Source organism: Protopterus annectens, chromosome 4.part1 (genome assembly GCF_019279795.1).
Source record: "Protopterus annectens isolate FY-2018-M chromosome 4.part1, PAN1.0, whole genome shotgun sequence".
Classification (NCBI taxonomy): domain Eukaryota; kingdom Metazoa; phylum Chordata; order Ceratodontiformes; family Protopteridae; genus Protopterus; species Protopterus annectens.
Genome location: NC_056734.1, coordinates 573,373,322 through 573,396,330, shown reverse-complemented (window position 1 = coordinate 573,396,330; position 23,009 = coordinate 573,373,322). Strand labels below are relative to the sequence as shown.

At 40.2% G+C, this 23,009-nt stretch overlaps 1 protein-coding gene across 3 annotated transcripts in view; it reads right to left on the bottom strand.

The window, feature by feature from the left end:
- The window catches only part of USP13 (ubiquitin specific peptidase 13), a 1,684,661-nt gene that overhangs the window by 445,931 nt on the left and 1,215,721 nt on the right, over positions 1-23,009 (bottom strand). For all 3 annotated transcript variants that reach the window (XM_044070383.1, XM_044070384.1, XM_044070385.1), the window contains exons 8-9: positions 17,741-17,928; positions 5,268-5,339 (exon numbers count right to left, since the gene is read on the bottom strand). In XM_044070383.1, coding sequence (XP_043926318.1) covers positions 5,268-5,339; positions 17,741-17,928 — 260 coding nt within the window. The remainder of the gene's footprint in view (positions 1-5,267; positions 5,340-17,740; positions 17,929-23,009) is intronic.

Genomic DNA, 23,009 nt, shown 5'->3' with positions numbered 1-23,009 from the left:
AATCATTTGTTTGTGTAAGACCCTCTTGTAGGATGATGACATAATTTGGAGATTCTATGACCGCTCCCAATTTGCAGTCATCAGCAAACTTTGTCAGCCACAGACCTTTAGTTTTTGCTTGTACTTCAGATAAATAGATTCCAAAAAGTAGAGGTCCCAGGACTGATTCCTGTGGAAAACCACTGGTTACAGGTCTGCTGCTGGAGGTGGATTCCCATATTCTGACTATATGTGTTCTATCAGTGAGCTAGTTAGTGACCCATCTAATGATATAACTGTTGATATCTAGCTGGGTGAGTTTGTCAATGATGCCCTAGTGGATTATAGTGTCAAACACCTTGGCTAAGTCATTTCCCCTCATCCAGGGGCTTCGTGACTGTCTCAAAGAAGTCCACCAGGTTTAACAGGCATATCTCCCTTTGACAAATCCAAACTGAGTAGGGTCAAGTGACTGGAGATTACCTGTATCTTTGTTGATGAGGTCCATGATGATTCACTCCATGGCCTGGCAAATAAGGCTAGTCAGGCTAATAGTTCTATAGTTCCTGGGGTCAGTGGAAGCACCACCTTTGTGCAAGGGAATAATGGTGGCCATTTTCCATTCAGCTGGGATGAAGCCGGTGCTTAGACTTCAAATGAAAAGAGTACCCAGTGGTGTTGCTAATTCTTGTTTGAGCCCATGTAGGACGCTGCCTGGAATGTTATTGGGTCCTGTGGATGCTATGTTTTTGGCCTTAGAGAGGGCCTTTATGACCTGTTCTTTAGAGATACACGGTAGGGGACAGGTGATAGGGATGTCATGGGGTATGCGTGGCGGGGACAGGGGAGTGAAGTTTTCACAGAACCTGTTGGCCAACAGGTTAGCTATGTCCACAGGCTCAGTATATGTGGTATCATTAACTACCAGTTCAGCACAAATCTGGACCTTACATTTTAGGTTATGGATGTAACTAAAGAATGCCTTATGGTTGTCCTTAGTTGAGGAAGCTAATTTGAATTTGTAATTTGCTTTGGAGGACTTCACAAGAAGTCTTATTTTCTTGTTTAAGACGAGGAGGGAGTGTTTCCAGTTTAGAGTTCACTCCCTCTGTTAATGGCAGTTGTCCACCAGGCAGGTTTGCTCTTCCTTGAGGAGCTTGTTTTGGTCCTATCAGGTATGGCTGAGTCAATGCAGTGATACAGGTGTTTGTACACAGTACTGCTGCAGAACTCTGCATAGGTGCCAATTCCATTGGGGGGGGGGGGCAGTGAAGCTATTCATACCATCCTGTAAGAGGTTATAATCTGCTTTGGAAAAGTTTAGTTTAATTGCTGTGGGGGGGGGGGGGGGTAGGTGCAATAATTACTTTGAATGACACTGATTTTGTCAGATCATACCATGGAGGACCTCACAGTGGGGGTGCTACAATGGTCCCCCATATTGGTAAGCACCAGATCCAGGATATTGGCACTCCGTGTGGGGATGTCAACCAGCTGGTGCAGGGCACTGGAGTTAATGAAGTCAAGGAACCTTTGGGCAAGTGAGTTTGAGCACGAGTAATTTACCCGGTCAATGGATGGGTAGTTAAAGATACCCAAAACCATGGTGTTTGGATGTATGTTGATAGACTCAAGTAGATCCAAATATGCAGAGTGGGTGCCCTGATACATAGAAAAGGTCCTGTAGCTGGCAATGACTTGAACAGGTGTCCTACCAACATTGCATGTGTGATATGGTGGATTATCCAACCTGGTGAGAGGGAGATCTGTGTGTCTTACGATGGAATCACCAATGACTAATATGTTTGTTTTTGTGTTTTGCCTTAAGGGCTTGACAGGTGAGACACTGGTGCATGAGCTATTGTGTTCTGTAGAGGAAGCATTGTGTGTAGCATGCTTGTGTTTATGAGGTCTCTGGTGTTTAGGTATGTTTCTGGTGAGGACCTCCACATATGTAGGTATGTGTGATATGTGTTTCGATGGAGTAGGAGGTGAGGTGTGCATACTGACAATCTGCTCATTGTCATATGCACTGATTGGTGTGTGAGAAAGCATGAATTCAAGGTTCTTAACATAGTTGTATCTCTCACATGTTGAGTTTGTGTGGACTACGAGTAGAGGGCTGTCAGTGAACATGAGGCAGTTCCTACACTGCCTCAGGATGCCCATGTTGAACAAGCTGGCTGGAGAAACTGTGGGAAATTGTCCATCCATTGTGTAAGGTAAATTGATATGGTCAGGAAAAGAGGTCACACTTAGGAATGGTTAGTGGGTGAGAGGTGTATTGGCACCTCTGAGGCTAGGCTTTGTGTTCCACATGACAGTAGAGAAGGGTCATGAGAAACCTCTGGAGGACCACAAGCAAAGAGCTGAGGGAACATTTAACAAACAAAATGTTTGCGTCCATACGGTAACCACCGCTACACAGCAGTGCACAATGGTGCACTACAGGCAAACAAGTGCAAATGTGGGGGTTAAATAACACAATAAATAACCCTTTAACCCAAACTAGCCAATAAGGATGCTCTCTCTGAGCTCTAGTCCAATCACCCCAGTTAGATGGGACCCATACAGCACTCTCCTCCCACAAGGGTTTAGAAGGGCCTTCACCAAAAAGGATGGCTTGAATTTGATGCTCAGATGTTTGATGCTCAGAGCTTTTCTCTCCGGGCCTCCGCTGAAAATGGACATGCATCCAGTCGTACTATCCCGGTCAACAAATGTAAAATAAAATAAATAAATAAAATAAAAAGTTACAAAATACACCCAGAAACAGTAAACCTGGAAGTGGGCTATGCTACAGCTGAACTAGTACAGTATACAGTAAAATATGGCAAAAAAAACATTTAAGACAATTTAAACAGACAGCAAAATATAAACACAAATTAAAAGTGCAAAATAAGAGCAAAAACGCGTACTTATCAACAAATGCTTCAGATCTTTCAGTATCAAGTGATACCAAACAGTCTAGATTCAGCAAGTCTGAATCTGACCTATGATATAAAATGCAGAATACTAGAAATTCAAAGTGCATAAAATCACAGTCACAACAGCAATAAATAAATAAATAAATAAATAAATAAATAAATAAAAGTTTAAATAAAGGAGCAAGTCACAGAAATTCCCACCTTAGAAGGGTGTAGGCCACAGTCTCCCACCACAAGAGTCTACACTGCAAACCCTCCCAATGTAAAACAACTAGTTTTGGAGCCCACGTGCTTAGGTCAGGACTAAGTCACCACAGAATAACAGACACAACAGACCTTCAACCAGCAATTTCCAGCTTAGAAGGGTCTAATCTATCCTCTCCTGCCACAACAGTTTATACCACTCTTCCTAATGTAAAATAACTGGTTTGGAGCTCAACTGCTTAAACCAGAATAAAGACACTTAGAATAGCAGGCACACTAAGCCCTCACCAGCAATTCCCCAAGCTTAGAAAGGTGTAGGCCACACTCTCCTGCCACAAGAGTCCAGACCTCAACCCCCCCCAATGTACTCCTTCTAATAACCGAGCCAGAAGCAACTGCCCTGCAAGAAGCTTCTGTGGCATCATAACCACAGTGTAATGAGTGTTTAGCTACCTGAGAACTGGAGTGACAGAGATCTAGGAGCTCTTTGGAAAGGTTTTTATCCTCTAAGGAGGCGACCTTCTGTATGAGCTGATTTAAAATGGTTTGCTGTTATTTAATCATATAGAACTGGCAGTTGAGGACTCTCTCAGGTAAAAGTGGCAGATGTATATAATTTTTTCCCAAACCTATCAAAGGCCCTACTCTCCCTGACGATGACTTTTCTCTGGTGCAGACTGAGTGGCACACTTGAACATTGCTTCAGGCTCCGACGGCAAGAAAAGACTGAAATCATGATGCAGGCTGGCTCCCTTTATACCCAACATACTGACTTCGGTCAGGGTGTCTGCTAGCCTGGGAGGCAGAGAGAGTTTTCTCTGATAATAAGGACAGCCAAGGGCTTTCATGGAAGGAAATTCCACAAGTCAGGACTGCAAACACAAAGAACATCCAATATATGACCCCATCATGTGTTCTTAAAGATAAAGTGAGAAACTTTGTTTCTTGCTTTGCTCTCAATCTGCTATTATGTTCATTCACAGCTTTGCCTGAACTTGATCTCATAACAGCCCTCACAGGTCCGTTCAAATCTCATTCCTCAGCATAACATTTCATTGCAAAGTTTAAACCTGAAACTGTATCCATTGCCAATTGCGAGGTCACACACATTTGAATTCCTAGTACAAAAATACGCTCAGCACTGCAGAGAATGAGAATTTACATGTAATCTTTCATCTACAACACTCTTCAATAAGCTCTGTGAATTTACATGTAATCCCACATCTTTAGCATTCTTTAACTATCTCAGTACACTCAGATCTCTTTCACAAACTGGTTTCCTAAAAATCATAGCCCATATATACTAGATGGTTCTCAACTGCGTATTTTTGCCTAGGTTGCCAAATCTGCAGATAAACCTGCTCCTTTTCATCTCACATAAAGCTTCCCAATCATCCACACAGCCACAGTTAATAACAGTTAAGCATTCTCTACTCCTAATGATGTCTTACAGAGCCTAGTCCAAAGTATTATATTAGTTTTGATTAATTCAAATCATCTGAGCCATCAAAACCCTCCAATACTCCACTCAGTTTCAGATTTCTTCTTCCAGCTTCATCCTCCAAAGTAACCAATTGTTGCTCAATATAAAACATTTGTCCATAACTTCAGAGCAGCTCTGTTTTAACCGAAAAACAGTGTCATGTTGTTCTCATAAAAAGTTATAAATGCCATACTTGGAGCTCCTGAGTTGTCTGACATACCTCGATAACATGTTGAAAAGTTTCCATAATTCAAGCATGACTACATCTTGGCTATTCCAACATCTTTGACCAAATCTTCATCAAATGTTTTTCTTTTCAAAATCACCTCAGTAGGATCAGGTACATCCATGAGGTTAACTGTGCTCTCACCATTTCCTCTTTTAACAATATATCTTCTTCCAAGTTTGCAGTAAAAACAAATTCAGACATATAACTCTACTAGAACAATTAAACACAATACATTTAATGAAATAACTATATAAAATATACCAGTTAATACCGACAGTATCGGAGTGACTGTAGGAGACAACCAAACTCACCAAGCACTGCCAAACATTATTTTATATACCAAGTAGTTATTCTTTATACAATCATCTACCAATAATTGGCACATTGTGGATTTTTTTCATTAATCACAGCACTATAACATAACTCATTTATTAAGTATACTTACATCTGGGTGTTGAAATCTACAGTTGGATCCAATGGGGCATAGTCAAATATTCGCTGGATGCTTCCTACATACCTGTGAAACAAAAACAGAAAAATGATTAATTAAAACTGTGAACTGATGTCTGACATTTAAAACATTTAAAGTATCGAATAAAAAAAAACTACTTTATACTTCTGATGAGACCCACTAACAACAAAGGTTGCCCATACTTTCTAAAAATAATTTTAAGCATCTCAAGGTGAAACCAAACTGCTAGACTAAAGCATATTCTTCAATCAATGCTGAAGCATGTACTGTAAGTTGAAAAACATTTCACCCAATCTATTACCAGTGATCTTGTCCCTTTTTTGCAATAAGTACATACTTTTTTCTCCCTGACTTGTATATTCAGCTCCTATATAAAGACCTAGAAAACATCCATTATTACGTAAATATAGTAATTGGTACCACAATAAGAACACAGTATTGAGATTCTTGCCTACAGATATGCTGCATGGACTATGCACCTTGTAAATATAGAAGTTGTTTCTATGTTTTCATTTTCTACTTCACCTTCTACTTTCTTAATTAGGACTCTTTGTTCCAACGTCATTTCAGTCAGTTACTATCCATTGTCCCAGACCTCCTCCCACGTCAAGGTGTTTGATAAGCTACCCAAGCATTTATTGGCAGCATAACTGCAATGGCATAACAGCACATCTGGAGGTTCTTTTATATACAAGAAGCCTTGTCAGAAATATGTTAAGTCCCTTCCTTTAAGGGGACAGAAGGTGTATGATGCTCTGTATGTTCTCACCTCTTACATTTCTAGCCAGAATCCCCCAGTTAACTGGTCACTGCCCTAAAACTTGTCCAAGAAAAGACACCCATTGCTAGACAACTCATCCTGTCCTAATATGTTCTGTGCGTCAAGAACCTATATCCATTCCCAAAGCCATGTTGTTAGCATTCCAGACAAAAAATCAGCTACTGTACCATCAAAGCTAGCTGTACAAGCTTAATTGTTCAGCAAAGACTTGATAATTATCTTTTAATGATAGCAGCAAAAAAAAAAAAGATGTAAAGAACTGATTCATGCTACAATGCAGGCTGCATATATATTTTTCTCTGCAGATGCACAGCAAATGATCTACAGTTTTTTGAAAATGCTGACCATTGACACGTTTTTCCAAATCCTGTATCTTCATAAATCCTTGCATTTGAATAATACATTAAAACAGATATAATCATCCGTCCTACATTAGCAAACCTGGACAAGCACACATACATTCAAATGTAGAAAGGTGGACTTTTGGATGTGAGGAAATAGTTCCCCCAACTGCAGGTATTACCTTAATGAATACAAATACAAGGTAGCCAGGGCCACAGTGCCTCAGTATGAAATAGCATATTTATCACCTGAAAGTTAGCCTTAACCTATCTCTAATGTAGTCTGCTATATGCACCACTAAAGATGACAGTGTTAGGTCCCTGATACACACACACTTTACTTGTCACCACCTAGCAACATCCTGAAGCACTGTGCCATGCATTCTGATGCAGTTTACCTGGTCTACACCAGCAGTAACCACTTCTGTCAATGCTGCCATTCAAGCTTGTTCCCAACTCTCACAATAAGACATTCAGCCTCGGCTGCACATTCCTTTTCTCATCAGATGGCTCCTACAGCACTCTCAGTTCTACTCAATTTGCAGGTCACCTATATCAAAATCAGGGATTTATCTCAGTGCCATGAAGCTCACTACTATAAGCCCTATTCTTAATCTGTGATCTCAAAAAAGGATCTCGCTCGATCTCTCTGAAAACAAACAAATTATTTTAGTTAAGGAAAAGCAAGATAACACAGTACAGATACTAAACACTGACAAATTACTCTGCTTCCATTATAAAACTGAATCATATTATAATAACCAAACTTCCAATGTGGGACTCATCATTCAGGAAACTTACTACATTATCCAACAGAGCTCTTCCCATATAATTTTCTGGGGCAACCATAAGACTAACCACAGTGTAATCATCTGATATCCTTCTAGAACTTCATTTCAGCAAAGAAACACTGCTCCCACTGTCTACTAGCTAAAAAGAAACTATACAGTTTGGCTACGGGTACAAATGATACATAAACTGGTTCTCAGAAGAAGACCCAAAACAAAGATGTTCTCCATTACTGGTATCTGTCTGCAGTTTTTATTTGTTAACCAGCAACAGTTCTCCCAGCAATAAGGAAAGGGGCAGCATTAATGGCCTTGGAATTTATCTTAATGAAATTGCTGAGCTCTACTTTAACTATACCTGAACCCATATTTCCACATTTCAAGCTGGTTCTGTGGCTTTACATTATTTTTCAAATTCTATCACTATATAAAATCATTCAACATACCAGACCATCTCTTGCTTGTTTCTACTACTTCTAGCCTTCCCCAGTAACCTAATCTGTAATTAACTTTGCTTTTGTTCAACTACAGCTCTATAAAAACAACCTGCGATCCTCCTTTATTCCTCTAGACCTAATTAAGAAAAACACTTAGATATAAAAGCTTCCCCACTGAGAAACTTCTGAGTATATACAGCAATCGTACCAATGACCAAACTACAGTAAGTCTGACGGATCTGTGACTTGTGTTTAGGGTGGAGGTGAAACAGTCTGAAGATTTATGCTCCATCTATACTGCTTGCAAGCTGAGGTCACACATTGGACGTACAATACTGGGAAGGTAAAGCTTGAGTACCCCAGACAGGAAAGACAGTGTTAATAATCATGCAATAGGAATAATGCAACAATGATTTCAGTCAGAACATCACTAGAACTGTGTTGTCATCTTCTATCCTCCTCAATTGATGGGTCTAGTGATGTCCTGACTGAAATCAGTCAGGACATCACAAGACCTGTGATGTCTTTTTCTATCCAACTCAACTGATTGGTCTAGCCGACCCATATGGATTCAACATCTGCAGCTCTTAGACTTTGGCTCCAAGACTCTGGGTCCTCCCTTCACCCATAACCCCCCTCTGTCAACTGAATGCCTTACAAAAAATTTGCCTGCCCAATACAAAAATACAACTGGTACCTAAATCACAAATATATACCTGGGATACAGACCATGGCTGCAACATGGCAAGTTCTGGATAGCTATAGTGCAGTCAAGCTGGAACCCAGAGTGAGAGAGAGAATGTGACAATTTGGCAGGGGGATGGGAGAGGGAAAGTTGAGGAGGACAGCAGAGGACAACACAAATTTAGCATTATGGTTAGTACATAACTTTTCTATCCGATGTTCACTTCCATTCATCCTCAGCTGATGATACAGAGTCTCCAGCTGTTATAAACCTTCAGAGGTATACCTGGGATACAGACCATGACTGTAACATGACAGGGCACCAGACAGGTACAGTGCAGTCAATCTGGAGCCTAAAGACAAAGTGACAATTTGGCAGGGAGAACAGGGGGAGGGAAAGTAGAGGAGGACAACACAAAGCTAGTGTTAAGATAAGTACACAACTTTCGTATACAATGTTCACTCTTCTGTCTATCCTCAACTGATGGGGCAGAGTCCACAACTGCTACAAATCCTGGGAGGCCTCATGGAATGATATTCCAGAGGATGGTAGAACCAACAGAACCCTTAGGCCTAGGATTTAAGTCCAGCTTCTATTGGGATATAAATGTATGCACACTAGACCAAGTAGCTGCTGCACAGATGTCATCATGAGACACCCTTGAAAAGTAGGCTGTAGCAGTGGCTACCACCCTGGTAGATTGAGCTTTGGTATTACAAGACAACGATAAATCCTTCTTTTATATACATGTGAAATGCACTCAACCATATGGGCAGAGACACTCCAGAGCCCCCTTTTCCCAATTTGACTAAAGAGAAGAAAACAAAGAGTCAGTCTGTCTTCCTTACAGCACTGGTACAATGTAGGTAGAATCTCAGTTGCTGATGAATATCCCTCAAATATAAAATATACTCTCCTTTACTGGAAACATTTGGGAAGAAAACAGGAAGATTAATAGTTTGAGTCAAAATAAACACAGAGACCAAATTGGGAAGAAAGTAGGGTCACTTTGAATGATACCCAATCTTCTTTATGAAAATTTAAGTAAGGTGGTTAAAAGAAAAGGGCTTGAAGCTCTGAAATTCTTCAAGGGGAGGTGATAGCCACCACAAAAAGTGTCTTCCAGGAAAGATACTTAAACTCCACAGCTGCAACTGGTTCAAAAGGAGCTTTTGTTAAGGCCTGAATTAGAATGGTAATGTCACAGGGTGGGAACAGAATCTCTTAAAGGGGGAAGATAAAAAGTACTTCTTAGAAAAGCTTTGGACAACTTTGAAGAAGCAATGTGCGAATTTCTCTCCCACATAAAAATCTGAGATGGCAGCCATTTGGACTTTAATGGTGAAACAGCTAGCCCTATCATGAAAGAACCAGCTAAAAAATCTAGAATAGCAGGGTTGGAAAGACAAAAAGGGTCTATATCCCTGCTAGATGCCAATATAGAAAATCTATTCCATTTGCTTTTATAAACTTTCATATAGGAAGGACTCTAACAGGATGTCGTTATATTACACAATCTAGGATGAAAGCCTGAACTGTTTGGCCATTGCTGTAATTGGATAAACCATGTGGTTAATTTCAGGACTGCTATGTCTGGGAGAGGCATGCCAAATGATGAAAAATGAGGTCCAGAATGGAATCCAGCAGCCAAAGCATGTGTATCAGGTGAGACCAAAGAAAGAGAAACCACATCTATCAATGTCAAAATAGAGCAATGAGGATTACTTTCACCTTGCACCACATTGCTTTCTGCATTAACTTTGGTACAAGGAGAGAAGGAGGATAAGCTTACAGGAGTCATGGGGACCAATTGTGGACAAGGATCCCTTGGTGACTCTCCCTTTCTGTGAGATCAGGATATAACAGCTGTTGCACTTGGTGTTGGAGGGGGTGTGGCAAATAGTTCATAGCAATTCTGACCCCACCGGCTGAAAATGCAATCAGTTACAGCACGACTGATGAAACACTCATGATGGAAAAGCATAGACCTGATCATCTTGTTTGCTAACACATTCAATTAAGTAAGGCGGATTTTGCTCATAGTATTTTTATAGTGTATGACATAATCTGCATGCTATAAAGTAAAGTTTTTACAGTTATTTTCAAGTGTGTAACAGGGATACAAAAGTAAACGGGTACCCCCCTTTTTGTTTCCTTCTTTTCTCTTTCTCCTTGTTTGTAGGCACTGCACTGTAGAAAAGAAAGCCTGGACAAAAGAGCATAATACCAGAAAATGTGATGTGCTTTTTCTCTTTCTTGCATAAGGGAATGACTGAATTAAGACCCTTGGGTTCATATAGTAACAAGTTTTAAGAGAAAGCAAATAAAAAGAACATTGAAAATAATAAAGCTTTCCTCTAGTGGATAAATAAATGCTTGCAGAAGGAACTCTGTATCTGGTTCTCAAGTCTCCATGGAGACAATGTGATAAAGACCACTACAAATAGAATACTTCTTTCTTTCAATGGCTAGATGATAATGTTCGCTGAAAGCATTCAATTGTTTTTTCCAGTCTGGGAGAGCAATAAAGATAAGACAAAACAAACTACACTTAGTAGAAGCACAGGCTGTATCATGTGTCTTGGCATAGTTAACCTTCCTTTTAGGTTAACCCAAGTCTGTCAGTGTGGCTGCCAGTTTGGGACAATAGTTCCCAATAGGAGGGTAAAACTTCAGTATTTGAAGATGTATATAGTTTTTTGTGTTTGTACATTAGTATAAAATTGATAGGATTTAAAGGTGCTTTTTTGTTTGAGGTCTTTCAATAAAACAAAAAGTTTTGTAAGATGTGACATAGACTCAAATGGATATGCAAGAAACAACTGTATAAAATATTAACCTGCCAAACATTAGTGTATGCATGCAACATACAAGCTGGAACAAGATACTTAAAAAAACAAAAAGCTGTTACACATAAAAGGTAGGAATAATAACTTTTTAACATAGTGACATTTTCTATGTTATCTTTAAATGTTAATTGTCTCACAGATATATACAAAAAAGAAAAAGTAGTGAACTATATTAAAAAATGCAGAGTGCAAATAAAGTACAGTTGTGTAAAATCTTACCGTAATGGTAGATGTCCTTCCCTTTATTGTTGCAGTATTCTTTACACTTGGGATTCTCTGCCTAGGGCAGCCCGATGTAGGGCCAGTATACCAAAGCCTTAGGGGTCCAAAGGAAGCTTCCAAAACAGGGAGAATTAACAAAGGTTTAGGCAGACTCATTTCCAGAAGAGCATAATACCTCTTTTGGATTTCAGACAACTGAGGACATTCCCACTGAAATCAAGAATAAAAAACTCCAGTCGCTGGAAATGCTGAGCAGATCTATTTTAGTTTATTCAAAAAACAATAAAACCACAAAGCTTTCAGGCTAATGCCCTTCTTCAATGTGTAAGTAACCCACTGAAAATATTACATTACCTTGACAATGTTATCCCAAATGAAAGCATCTCCATAAGGGAATCAGGAGATAAAGTATCTTTCTCATCAGAAGCAAAAGTAGCAGGAGAATGAATTTGGGATAAATAAGCCAAGGAGGCATATCCATCTGAATCAGAGTCCTCCTCATCCTTAGAATCCTCACAAAGCATTTTAAGGGGAGAAGAGGAAGAAAGATGATAGATGGCACACATGTGTCTTTCGGCTTTTCCTGGTTAGGGGTCGCCACAGCGGAACGCTGGTCCGCTAATGATTGGTAGTTGAGTTTTATGTGCTGAGTTACCAGCCCTGACGCACAACCTTCAACGAAGGTATGCCCATTCACGCATGTCTCCACGCAGAAGGCGCTCTAGCTGAGAATCGAACCAGACAGCGTCTTACTGTGAGGCGACAATGCTACTGCAGAACCACCACGAGAAGAGGAAGAAAGATGATAGATAACAGAAGTAAATAATAAGAAGGCAGTTTAAGAGACATTATAGTCTTAAAATGACTGTCTATATTCCTGTCACTCCTGCTGTAGCTCCCTTATGGGTAGAGTTGAAAATATGTTTAGTATTTTGTTTTTTCTTAGGTTTGAATACTGCCCTAACTTATAGTGGAGGCTCTGTTCCCTAAGGTACCTGAAAGTACCTGGGAATTCCTCCCTAAGATTTGAGATATGCCATCCAGTCCCTTTCAAATAATCGACCATGGCTCCCACTTCTCTGCAACAGAAGACGACTGGTCTGACATGACTTACATGCTAGATGGTAGTATCATATCAGCCTCCAAAGGGGTTGCAACAGTGGAAACAGACAGACGGTTCAAGGTCTCATGAAGAGACACAACAAAGACATCTGTGTCTGATTTGGCAGCAGAAATCTCCAACCTAAGCTTCTTAGACTTCTTCAACATCAAAGGGAAGGTTGTCAAAGACTCAGACACCATTTTACCCTAAGCAAGGACATTTCTGATTCTCAAGACAAATCTTTAAGGAGGAGAGACACTTATGCAAAGTCTTAGGAACATAAAACATAAGACAAAACAGCAAACACTTAGTATGGCGAACTCTATGAGGAATCAGCCTCTGATTTTCTCACATTTCCCATTCTTCCGTGACATGTACAAAGCTTATGAATTACAAAAAAAAAAGGAGGGAGGGTCCCTTATGGTGATACTTATCTGCCCAACAGCAAAGGAACAGGCACATCACACTGTTAACAAACCAACACTGAACCGACAGTTCACATCTCGGCGGCAGTCAGGAAAGATCTGAGATATTTTATGTGCTGCATCCGTTATGTACCACTGCTTTCATTGGGGACTGAGGTCACACATCAAATATATGGCACTGGGAAAGGGTGCCCAGGTTTTGATATGCTGGGTAGACGTACTGCTATAATTGGCATGATATCCCATAGATTATTAATACTACAACAGTGACCAAGGAAGGAGATCTATGTGTATATTGAGTGAAAAAAATGTGACTGTGGTTTGTTTCCACTTATATTACATGTGTCACTGTTACTTATGATCCAGTGTGGATGTTTTTAAAAACTGGCGGCTAAGTAACAGTCTGGAAGTTAAAGTTCCATGAAGAAGTATGGTCTCTGATATGAAACCTGAGAAAGAAAGTGCCTTTTAGGTAGGCCTTAGAGAACTTTTGGGATATCAAGGTATTTGAATTGAAGCCTTGTTGAGAACTGGAAATGGCTGAACATTAATGGTTGAAGAGCTGGTACCAGAGTCTAATAAGATGGCTAAGAACTGCATTACTGAGAGAAAAGAAGAAGAAAAGGGTGTCCAGTCCTTGATGCACTGCCCAAACAAAAAAATCTCTTACATGTTCTCTTGTATAGTTTTCTGGTAGATGACTTTTGAGAAGCAGAAAAAATCTTAACAACTCTAGTAGGCAGAGTTAGTTTTTGGCCATCATTGGAAATGGATAAACCATGCAGTCAGTCTGAGACAGTTAATGACCAGATGAGGCTGGCCTAAGGGTAGGAACAGAAGAGTTGGTTGAGAACCCAATAACCACAAAGTTCATATTAGATGAGTCTAGAACACTTGGAACCATATTTGCCTGGGCTAGAAAGGTACTATAAGAATAACTGCTGCCTTGTACAGAGATGCCTTTTGCAGAAATGTTGTCACTTAAGGAAGAGGAGGAAATTAATACAGTAGACTAGGTGGAGAAGCATGGCCCAGAGTGCCCTTTGGTGTTTGACACTGTGGAGAGATGAGGGGGAAGTAGTTACTGGATTTTGTGTTGGTTCATAGGCGTATACTAGGCTAACAACCACTAGAGCTTTTAAAAGCCTGGTCATGCAACCTAAATGTGACCCACAAATTTGATTTATAGGGATGATTTACTGACTGCGTCTATCCATCAGAGACATAGGAGCCAGACCAGGGGTGAATTTCCGATTACCCATTTATTGGTCCAAGTTCTGCTTAAAGAGGGATATGGAGGTACTCTGCTTCACATGGATGGGGAGCCTGTTCCAGAGAATGGGAATTCTCTGAGAAACCTAACTCTCCAACGTGTCATATTTATGTTGCAAGCAAACGTTACGTCTTTTAATCTAGTAGTTCTAATGCTATTTGTTTTGCAGATGTGCTAAATATTCATCAAAACAGGGTCCAGGGATGCTTTGTGGCCAGGCAAAGATCACCTCTCAGAAGTCTGGATAATACCGAGTAAAGAGACAGGGCTTTGAGATGATCAACACAGGACGTTTTTGTTTAATCCTTGTATTCTTTCTGTAAGGAGCCTTTGTGGACATTTGAGTTGCTGCATGTGTCTGGCCAAGTACATATGAAAGGGGGAATTATACTCTATGATGGTCGTGAAGAGGGCCAAGAACTGTTTTATTATGACCTCTCTGGACCTAGATGCCATGCCCTTGCTTATAAGTTGAGCAACACAGAAGGATTTTCTTACTATCTTGGACATATGTTAGTCAAAGGCTAGATTACTATCTACATGATTTCTAAGATGCCTGACTAGTGAATATGCTTTTAAAGGACTTTAATTGATGACATAGCTACCCAGGGTGGCAGACTTCCCAAATGGTACTATAATGCATGTCTTGGCACTGACTTTTAAGCCATGGCTTTGGCACCAAGCGTCTGAATGTATTAGAACTTCCTGAAGGGTGTTCTTGTCTTGGGGGGATTCAGTGACTCCTCCCAGTTCATAATCATCTGTGAACTTGGTTAGCCAGAGGACTTTGACAATGGCTTTGACATCAAAGTAGTAAATGCCAAAAAGGAGTAGGCCTAGCACACAGTCCTGGGGACTCCACTGTTGACTGGCCTCTTTGTGGAGGCAGCCTCACTGATTCTAACCTCCTAGGTCCTATCAGTGAGCCAGCTAGCTAGCCAGTGTGTTATAAAGGGGGTTTATAACTAGTTCTGCAAGTTTGTTGATAATACCTAACCTGGGTATTATATCGAATGCCTTAGCCAGATCTAGGTATGCAGTACGCACAATTTTCTCCACATCTATTGCCTTAGTGACCTTTGCAAAGAAGTCCATCAGATTCATTAAGCATGACTTTCCTTTGACCAAGCCATACTGGAATAGATCCAGTGTCTGGAGGTCTCCTATGTCCTTGCTGATAACTTCCATGGTATTTTTTTTCTGTGGGTTTGCAAATAAAACTAGTCAGACTAATGGGTCTGTAGTTTCCAGAATGTACTGAAGGTCCTCCCTTATAAAGGGGGAGATGACTGTCACAGTCCTCCATTCGTGTGGTACAAAGTGTCTTTTGAGACTACAGTTAAATAACGACTCCAGGGGTCCTGATAAGTCATATTTTAGACTATTCAGGAGGCATTGTGGAATGTTATCAGGGCCCATTAAGGCCATGTTCTTGGCTTTAATGAGTGCAGCAAATACGTTATCCCTAGTTATAGTTGGAGGGATTAAGTTTGAGAGTATTATTGGGGGGATGGTTGGGCATGAGAGGGTGGTAAAGTGGGAAGTGAATTTGTCTGCTAACAGGTTTGCTGTATAGCCTGGTACAGTGAATATGGCACCATTAACCACCAGTTCAGCACATTGGGAGGGTAGCCTAATAGTTAAGGTGTTTGCCTTACAAACACAAGGTGCAGGGTTCGAGTCTCACAAGGGATAAATGGTTAGGCTTAAAATGGCATGCAAGGCCAGTTAGCCTAGTACTAATCTATGAGCCTAACATATGCTGTTTGCTGCACTTAAGGTTTCTGACATAACTGTAGAAAGCCTTATGGTTATCTTTCACCTGGGAAGATATCTTAACCTCAAAATTGGCTCTTAGTTGCCTATTTACTTCAATGAGAGAATTTTATCTTTAAGGGAATTCTCTTTCCTGATTTTTGCCATAATTTTATTTCTTTTAGTTGTATATCCTGTTTAATTTGGGATGCCACCACGGTGTTTTGTTTCTGGGGCTAGATGGAGGCAACTAGAGCAAGGCTGGCCCATTAGTTGAAAATTTTGGCAGCTTCTCTAGTTTTAGGAAGGGTCCACTCCTGAGGCATCAGGATGCAATGGTTGAGCCTGTCTGCAAGAATGTTGGACCAACCTGGGATGTGCACTGCTATCAGAAAATGCTGTGAAGATATTGCCAGCTGCCACACTTTCATGGTTTCTAGGCACAGAGAATACAATCTGGTTCCTCCTTACTTTTACATTTAACACACATTTGAGGTCTCAGCTGTGTATGCTAAGATCACAGCCTGCGCAAGGAAGTCTTGAAGTGGCTGCAGAGCTAGGGGGACCGCCTTCATCTCCAGTATACGGATGCAAACATGACCCTCTTAGTGAGACCTTGTTCCTTGGACTATCCTTCCTTTATACTGTCCCCATCACCCTAAAGAAGAGACACCTGTGGTAATTGTAGCTGATAAAATAGAGAAAAACAAGCAATAACCTGCTTGTACAGGAGGAGGGATGAATCCACACCTTTAGATGAGTTTTGCAGACTTTGGATAGTCAAATAAGGAGAATGAAAAAAGTGAGTAGATTGAGACTACTGTATATGGAGTGCCCACTGTATTGGTCTTGTGTGATATCTGGCATCCGGAAGTAGTGTAATTGCTGCTGCCTTTCTGCCCAGTGTATACAGTGCTGTGGAAACTGGTGGGGAGTCATGCTGATGTGATCTTCATTACTAAACTGAACAGCTACCAAGCTTGGAGCACAATATACTTACTATATATGCACCAATGCCCAATAAATCCCGTTATAATTCTATAAAAGAGTAAACAGGACACACAGCCAATCCAACTTGAAAAAGCAACAAGAAAAACCTAGCCAAGCTAAAGTTTGCACTGTATGATTCCTTGAGAACTCTTGTAAAAGAGGATTATGTGATGTATGCAAATGACCCCTAAAAGGGCAACAGGTATTTCAACTATATGGGAAGTTCTAAATGCCCATAACTTTCTTTCTAAGTCAATTAATGGACAAATTCAGGCCAATAAAGTCAAACCCCACCAGCTGTGGACATAACATGTTTGAATCTTGTTATGACATCTTCGGCACAGCATAAATGGAATGTTTGGCTAACCTTTTGAAACACAGGGTTGCTGTACCCACCTGTTGTCTCTAACCATTAAGATGTCTTCTAAATATCCCATCTAACAACTAAATAAACGAGTAAGCCAATCCAGCTGGAAAAAAAAAACAAGAAAAACCTAGCCAACTAGAGTTTGCACTGTGTGATTCCTTGAAACCTCTTGTAAAACAGGATTATGGGATATATGCAAATGACCCTTTAAGGACACTAAGTGTTTCAGCTACATGGTGGTTCTGAATGTCCATGACTTATTTCTTTTGAAATATGTGCCCCATGCAAGCCACTAAAAGTCAAAAAATTTGTACACTTTCTAAAACATTTCTCTAAGAGTGCAATTAAAAGTCATAGTGGAACAACTCAAAACAAGGAGCTTCTACAACTTAAACTATTTAAAATGTCATTTGTTAAATGAAGGTACTTACGCTCTTTGGAATTCTGGGATGCTGAACAAGACCTGCATAACAGTACTGAGATAACAGCTGTTCCCAATATTTCTGATGCCCGTATACCCTGAGCCAAAGACCGGTTTAATTTTCAAGCCAGATTCTTGAATTACATGCCACTCGTTAATGTTTGGCTTCAAACTATTTTCCGGTAAACCATTCTCCATCTGTTTGGGAAAATCAAGTAGAACACAGTCAGGCAACATTTTAAACAATGGCAAAAAAAAGAAACAAAAATACTATGGATGAGTATGGAACTCAATCAAGAAATTTTTTTGGACTAGTTAATTCAACTTGAACTGCCTACTATACAAGTATAAAGATTAACAGCAGGCTTCATTAGGTATTAATCAATGTTGCTTTTCCTGTTTTAGCACTGCTTCATCTTGTCAAATATTTTGATTTAATACTACCTATCATAATAGACAGACACAGGTGGCCTTAAAGAGAAAGGAGAAGATGGGTAAAAAGAAATGTGTGGCATCTAAAAACAGGAAAATTTAAAGTCAAAGTAAATCATATTTCAAAAAAGGAACAGTGGATCCTGACGCATTCAGCTAATATAAGTGGTAAAGTGTAGACAGGCAGATCCAGGGTGCTATTACTCATAAAATAATTTAAAATTATTTTAAATAAAGCTTAATCTATGAAGAATTGTTTGAGTTTTAAAAATAAAATCCAGACAAGAAAAATGTACAGATGGTGGAAATAAAGGTTTATAACAGAATTTCTTACCACAATACAAACCATGAAGACAGGCTTTGCAGTGAAAGAGATGTATCTGGAAAGCATAAAAAGCTAATGTAGTGGTTTATTCCATGATAAATAAAGTGCCTGAATAGCATAAACCAGTAAAAGGATGGGCCAGAAGGTTAGAATTTACTGTTCAAAGTAATGCTCTACTTTCAGGTTGTGGCAAATATCTAATACTTAATGGTCTTATGTGGAGAAAGGTCATTACTGAATGTCCATTTAATGGTGGTCTTATGGGGTACAAGTCACTGCATGTCACTTTGTCACCCAAGAAGTACAGTAGTAGTTGTACAAGACTTAACTAATAGCCTGATGGGTCTATTGCTGCATTCATTTATATAGGCCGGACAACATCAAGTTACTTGATGTGTCTATTTCTGGAGATAACGAAAAGGCACAGACTTAACAGCAAAATCTGCCGGGGTACCATTCCACCCAAATGGATAACTGTTTCCTCTTGAAGACATAGTCCTGCCAAGTAAAAAGCTTCCTGAGAGCCTCACTTGCTTTTATAAACACCCACAAGGAGGTCCATCAGGATCAAAAGTCCTGAAAAGTCATGTTTTAGACTATTCAGGAGACATCCTGGGATGTTACTGGGATCCACTGAGGCCATGTTCTTTGTTTTGGTGCTGTAGCTAATACATGCTCCCTAGTTAGAGCTGGAGTAGTTATTGAGGGTATTTTTGATGGGAGGGTTGGGTGGTGATGGGGGGGTAAAGATGGAAATTAATTTGTCTGCTAACAGTTTTGCTATATTGCCAGGCTCAGTGAAAGTGGCACCATTAACCAACAGTTCATCAAATTGCTGTGTGCTGCCCTTGAGATTTTTGAAATAGCTGTAGAAGGCATTATGGTTATCTTTCACCTTACCAACAAAGTTGGTTTTGCTAGAACTAATCAGTTGCCTATTTACTTTGATGAGAGCGTTTCTGTCTTTATGGAAATTACCCTTCCTGACTTTTGCCATTTTTTTCCTTTTCCTGTATAACCTATTTAATTTGGAATGCCACCAGGGTGGTTTGTTTCTAGGGCTAGTCCTTGGCTTACTTCTGGTAGGTACAACAGCCTCTATGCAGTCACTGACATGGTTGTACAGAATTTCTGACAGCAATTCAGCATGGGGTGCTGTGTTCTCATGGGTTTGCAACGGCACTGAAGTTTAACAATCCATCACTTAATAAAAGATCATTTGCTTTGGAATAATAGCTGTTACTGGTTTTAATGGGATTACACAGCTGATTTTGATTTCAAAGGAGACAGCTTTATGGTCGGACCTTACCAGGAAGGATGAGACATTGGGGGGTGCATCATTCTCCCATATTTGTAAGCATGAGGGCTAGTATGTTGGAGCTTCTAGTGGGCATATTCACTACTTGGTCAAGGGTGTTTATAATTACAAAGTCCAGAAATCTCTGTGCCTGTAGATTTGAAGCTGTGTAGGATTGCCATTCTACAAAGGCTTCATTAAAGTCTTGCATGAAGAGGGTGTTAGGTTGGATGGTAAATGCCCACAGTAGGTCTAAGTATACATTGAGTTTCTTGGAACTTATAGCTGGCTAGGATATAGTATGAGATTTTTGTGTATGATGATCTGCAAGTGGAGGAACTCCAGCGTGTCATTATGTATGACCACCCTAGAGGTATGCTTGTTACTGATGCATATTAAACTTCTCTGTGTGGAAGATTTTCAGTCCATATATCTCTTTAGTTAATCACTATATAGTAATCATATCAGACAAAAGTAGTGGAAGTAGCGAACTTAAACTCATTCTTAAGTCCAAAAAAAATAATAATAGTAATAAAAAATATATAATTGCACAGAATTACTAAGTATTCGAAAGTAATCCAAGCTACTTTTGAATATTTAGTAATTCTTTACAATTATATATTTTTTATTATTTATTTATTTTTACTTCAGACGAGTTTAAGTTCGCTACTTCTACTACTTTTGTCTGATCTGATTAATATACGGTGATTAACTAGAGATATATGGACTGAAAATCTTCCATACAGAGAAGTTTCTTACACTGTTTTGTTTTTGGACCCACTTCACTTGTTTAGTGGGTTGTTTTGAGACTTTGGGAATACCAAGGAGATTACTTGTTTTTTTTTTTTACCGATGTATATTAAGACACCTCCTCCTTTAGCCCTTTTTCGTGTAGCTTCTGGTCTAAAACTGTAGAAGGCACTGAAACCTTGAACTGCAGGGGTGCTCTCTGCCATGTTAAACCATGTCTTGGTTAACTGCACAGACATTTATACTCTCAAGTGTGAAAAAGGCATTATGGGGAGGGGGGGGGTGGATAAATTTTAGCCAGTATTCAAAAGCCTAGAGGAAGAGGTGTAGACCACCTTGGCAAAGCAACGTGCTCCATTAACCATGTCCTCCCAAGTCAAAAAATATTGGATCCCTTAGAATGACACCGGAAACAGAGCCAGTTGCTGAAATCAATCATGTTTTGCTCATACTGTGGCATCATCCTCAGTGATGGTAATATGCTGCTCTATGCTAGGCTCATACCAGCCTGACACAAACAGTCTGAATGCTTCATAACGTCTCTCTCTTCATATAATCTAGGGAAGTACATCTCAGGTCATTTACAGCTACATAGACTATGACGGACTCATACTGGTACCTGTGGTGTAATGACTTTACTGCTTGTGTGACTTGGCAGATTATGGCTCCAGATAAGCAACTAATAGTTATCTTCTCCTGGCTCAGCCTGGCTAGAGGGGCATCAATATATCTTACAATGGAGTTCCCCTATGATGAGAGTCCTGGGAAATGTGTTTGCTTACCTTACGAGCTTAGTGTTTGGGGCTCCACTAAGAGTAGCAGTATGTGTGGTGTTAAGTGCTGTTTTTTCTGAATGCCTTTGGACTTGCTGAGGAATAGCTTTAACAGCAGGTGGTCTAGGTGATCCTGACTGTTCAGGAAGATTGCTTTTAAGTGTCTCACAATATGTTAGTCTGTGTGTGTGTTGTGGACTATGTGAGGTGGGTGTTTTGTGTGTGGTTTCGACAACCTGATGTGCACTTGTATGTGAGGGTTTTGCTTCCAGTGTCATTGTGTAAGTGTAACTCTTGTATACTGTGGCTTCTCCTTTAAGGATTAAGTGGTTGTCACTAAACATGACACAACTGCTACATTGTCCCAAGATGCCCATATCCCCCACGCCTGCTACAGAGAAGTTAGGAAATTGCCTATCCACACTGTCCAGTCCTTTGATTTGTGAGCTACAAGGGGTGGTGTAATGGGGTTAGAAGGCTATTGAGGGTGCTTTATGTGAGCATATTATGCTGAACAGTACTAAATTCCACTAACTTATTTCCCAACTCAGACATTCCACGCAAACACCTCCTCCACAAGCTGAATAAACCCAATCCTCCTAATGTAAAAACACAATACAAAAGATCCACAAATGCAATGCTACCACAAACCACTTAAATAATTAGCTGGAAATCCCTTGCTGAAGGCAATTTCAAGACATTCTTAAAGCAGTAACAGTGACAGGGAGAAAATTGAGAATTTTTTTTTTTTCAAAAAAAAACTCAGCAAAATGCACACATAAAAGCAGGAAACAGTAGCAACCACTCAAAATAACATCAGTGCAATTTAGCAATCAAAGGTATTTAACTTTCTTAGGGAGCTTATAAAGTACAGTGGTGTACACTTACCATAAATGTAGATGTCCGAGTGTATTCACTGTTGCAGTCATCGCACTTGGGTTATCTGCCTGCAGGAAGCCCTCAGTCGGCCCGAATACCAGAGACTTAGTATTTCTGTGTCGGATGCTGTCACTTCTTCCATGACGTCAGGTCATCAGGGGTATAAAAACAGGGAGCCGACACCATTACATCAGTCTTTCTTGCCGAGGAGGATCTCAAAGCAGAAGCAGTTTGCAAGTACCGGTCGGCCGCTACCTGAAGTTTTCGAGTTGAATAATCCTGAAGTCTTCCAAAGCTAAGTACTCCATTGGGGATCCTTTTTTCTTGCTCTAACCGATGTCAGAAAAAGTTAACAATTGTCTTTCCTGTGGAAAGTAAATACCTCACAGAGATTTTCATTCTTGCTGCGTCACCTGTTTAGGCCCAGACCATGATGTCCCTCGCTGTCAGTTTTGTGGCTTGTTTAATGCCCGAACCATTCGTTGTTGGGCTATCTGTGTCACTAAATTCTTTCGCTTTCTATCTCCGTATTCTGAAATGGCTTTGGTAAGCCATCCGACTACCGATCTTCTGAAAAAACGTAAAGATAAAGACAGAGTCAGACTGCATAAATCCAAAACTGCTGAAGATGCTTCCATTAAGCTAGTCGCCAGTCCTCCGGTACTCAGTGAGGCGCCTTTGCAGCCCCTGAAGTCTGCTTCTTTGGATTCGCAGGCCTCTGCTCAGACCCATTCGGAGTCCGGTATTATGCAGCGAGATGCTTCTTCAACTATGGAACTAGCAGATGTCTCTACCTTAGATGGATCTGGAGCTGCTGCGCAGG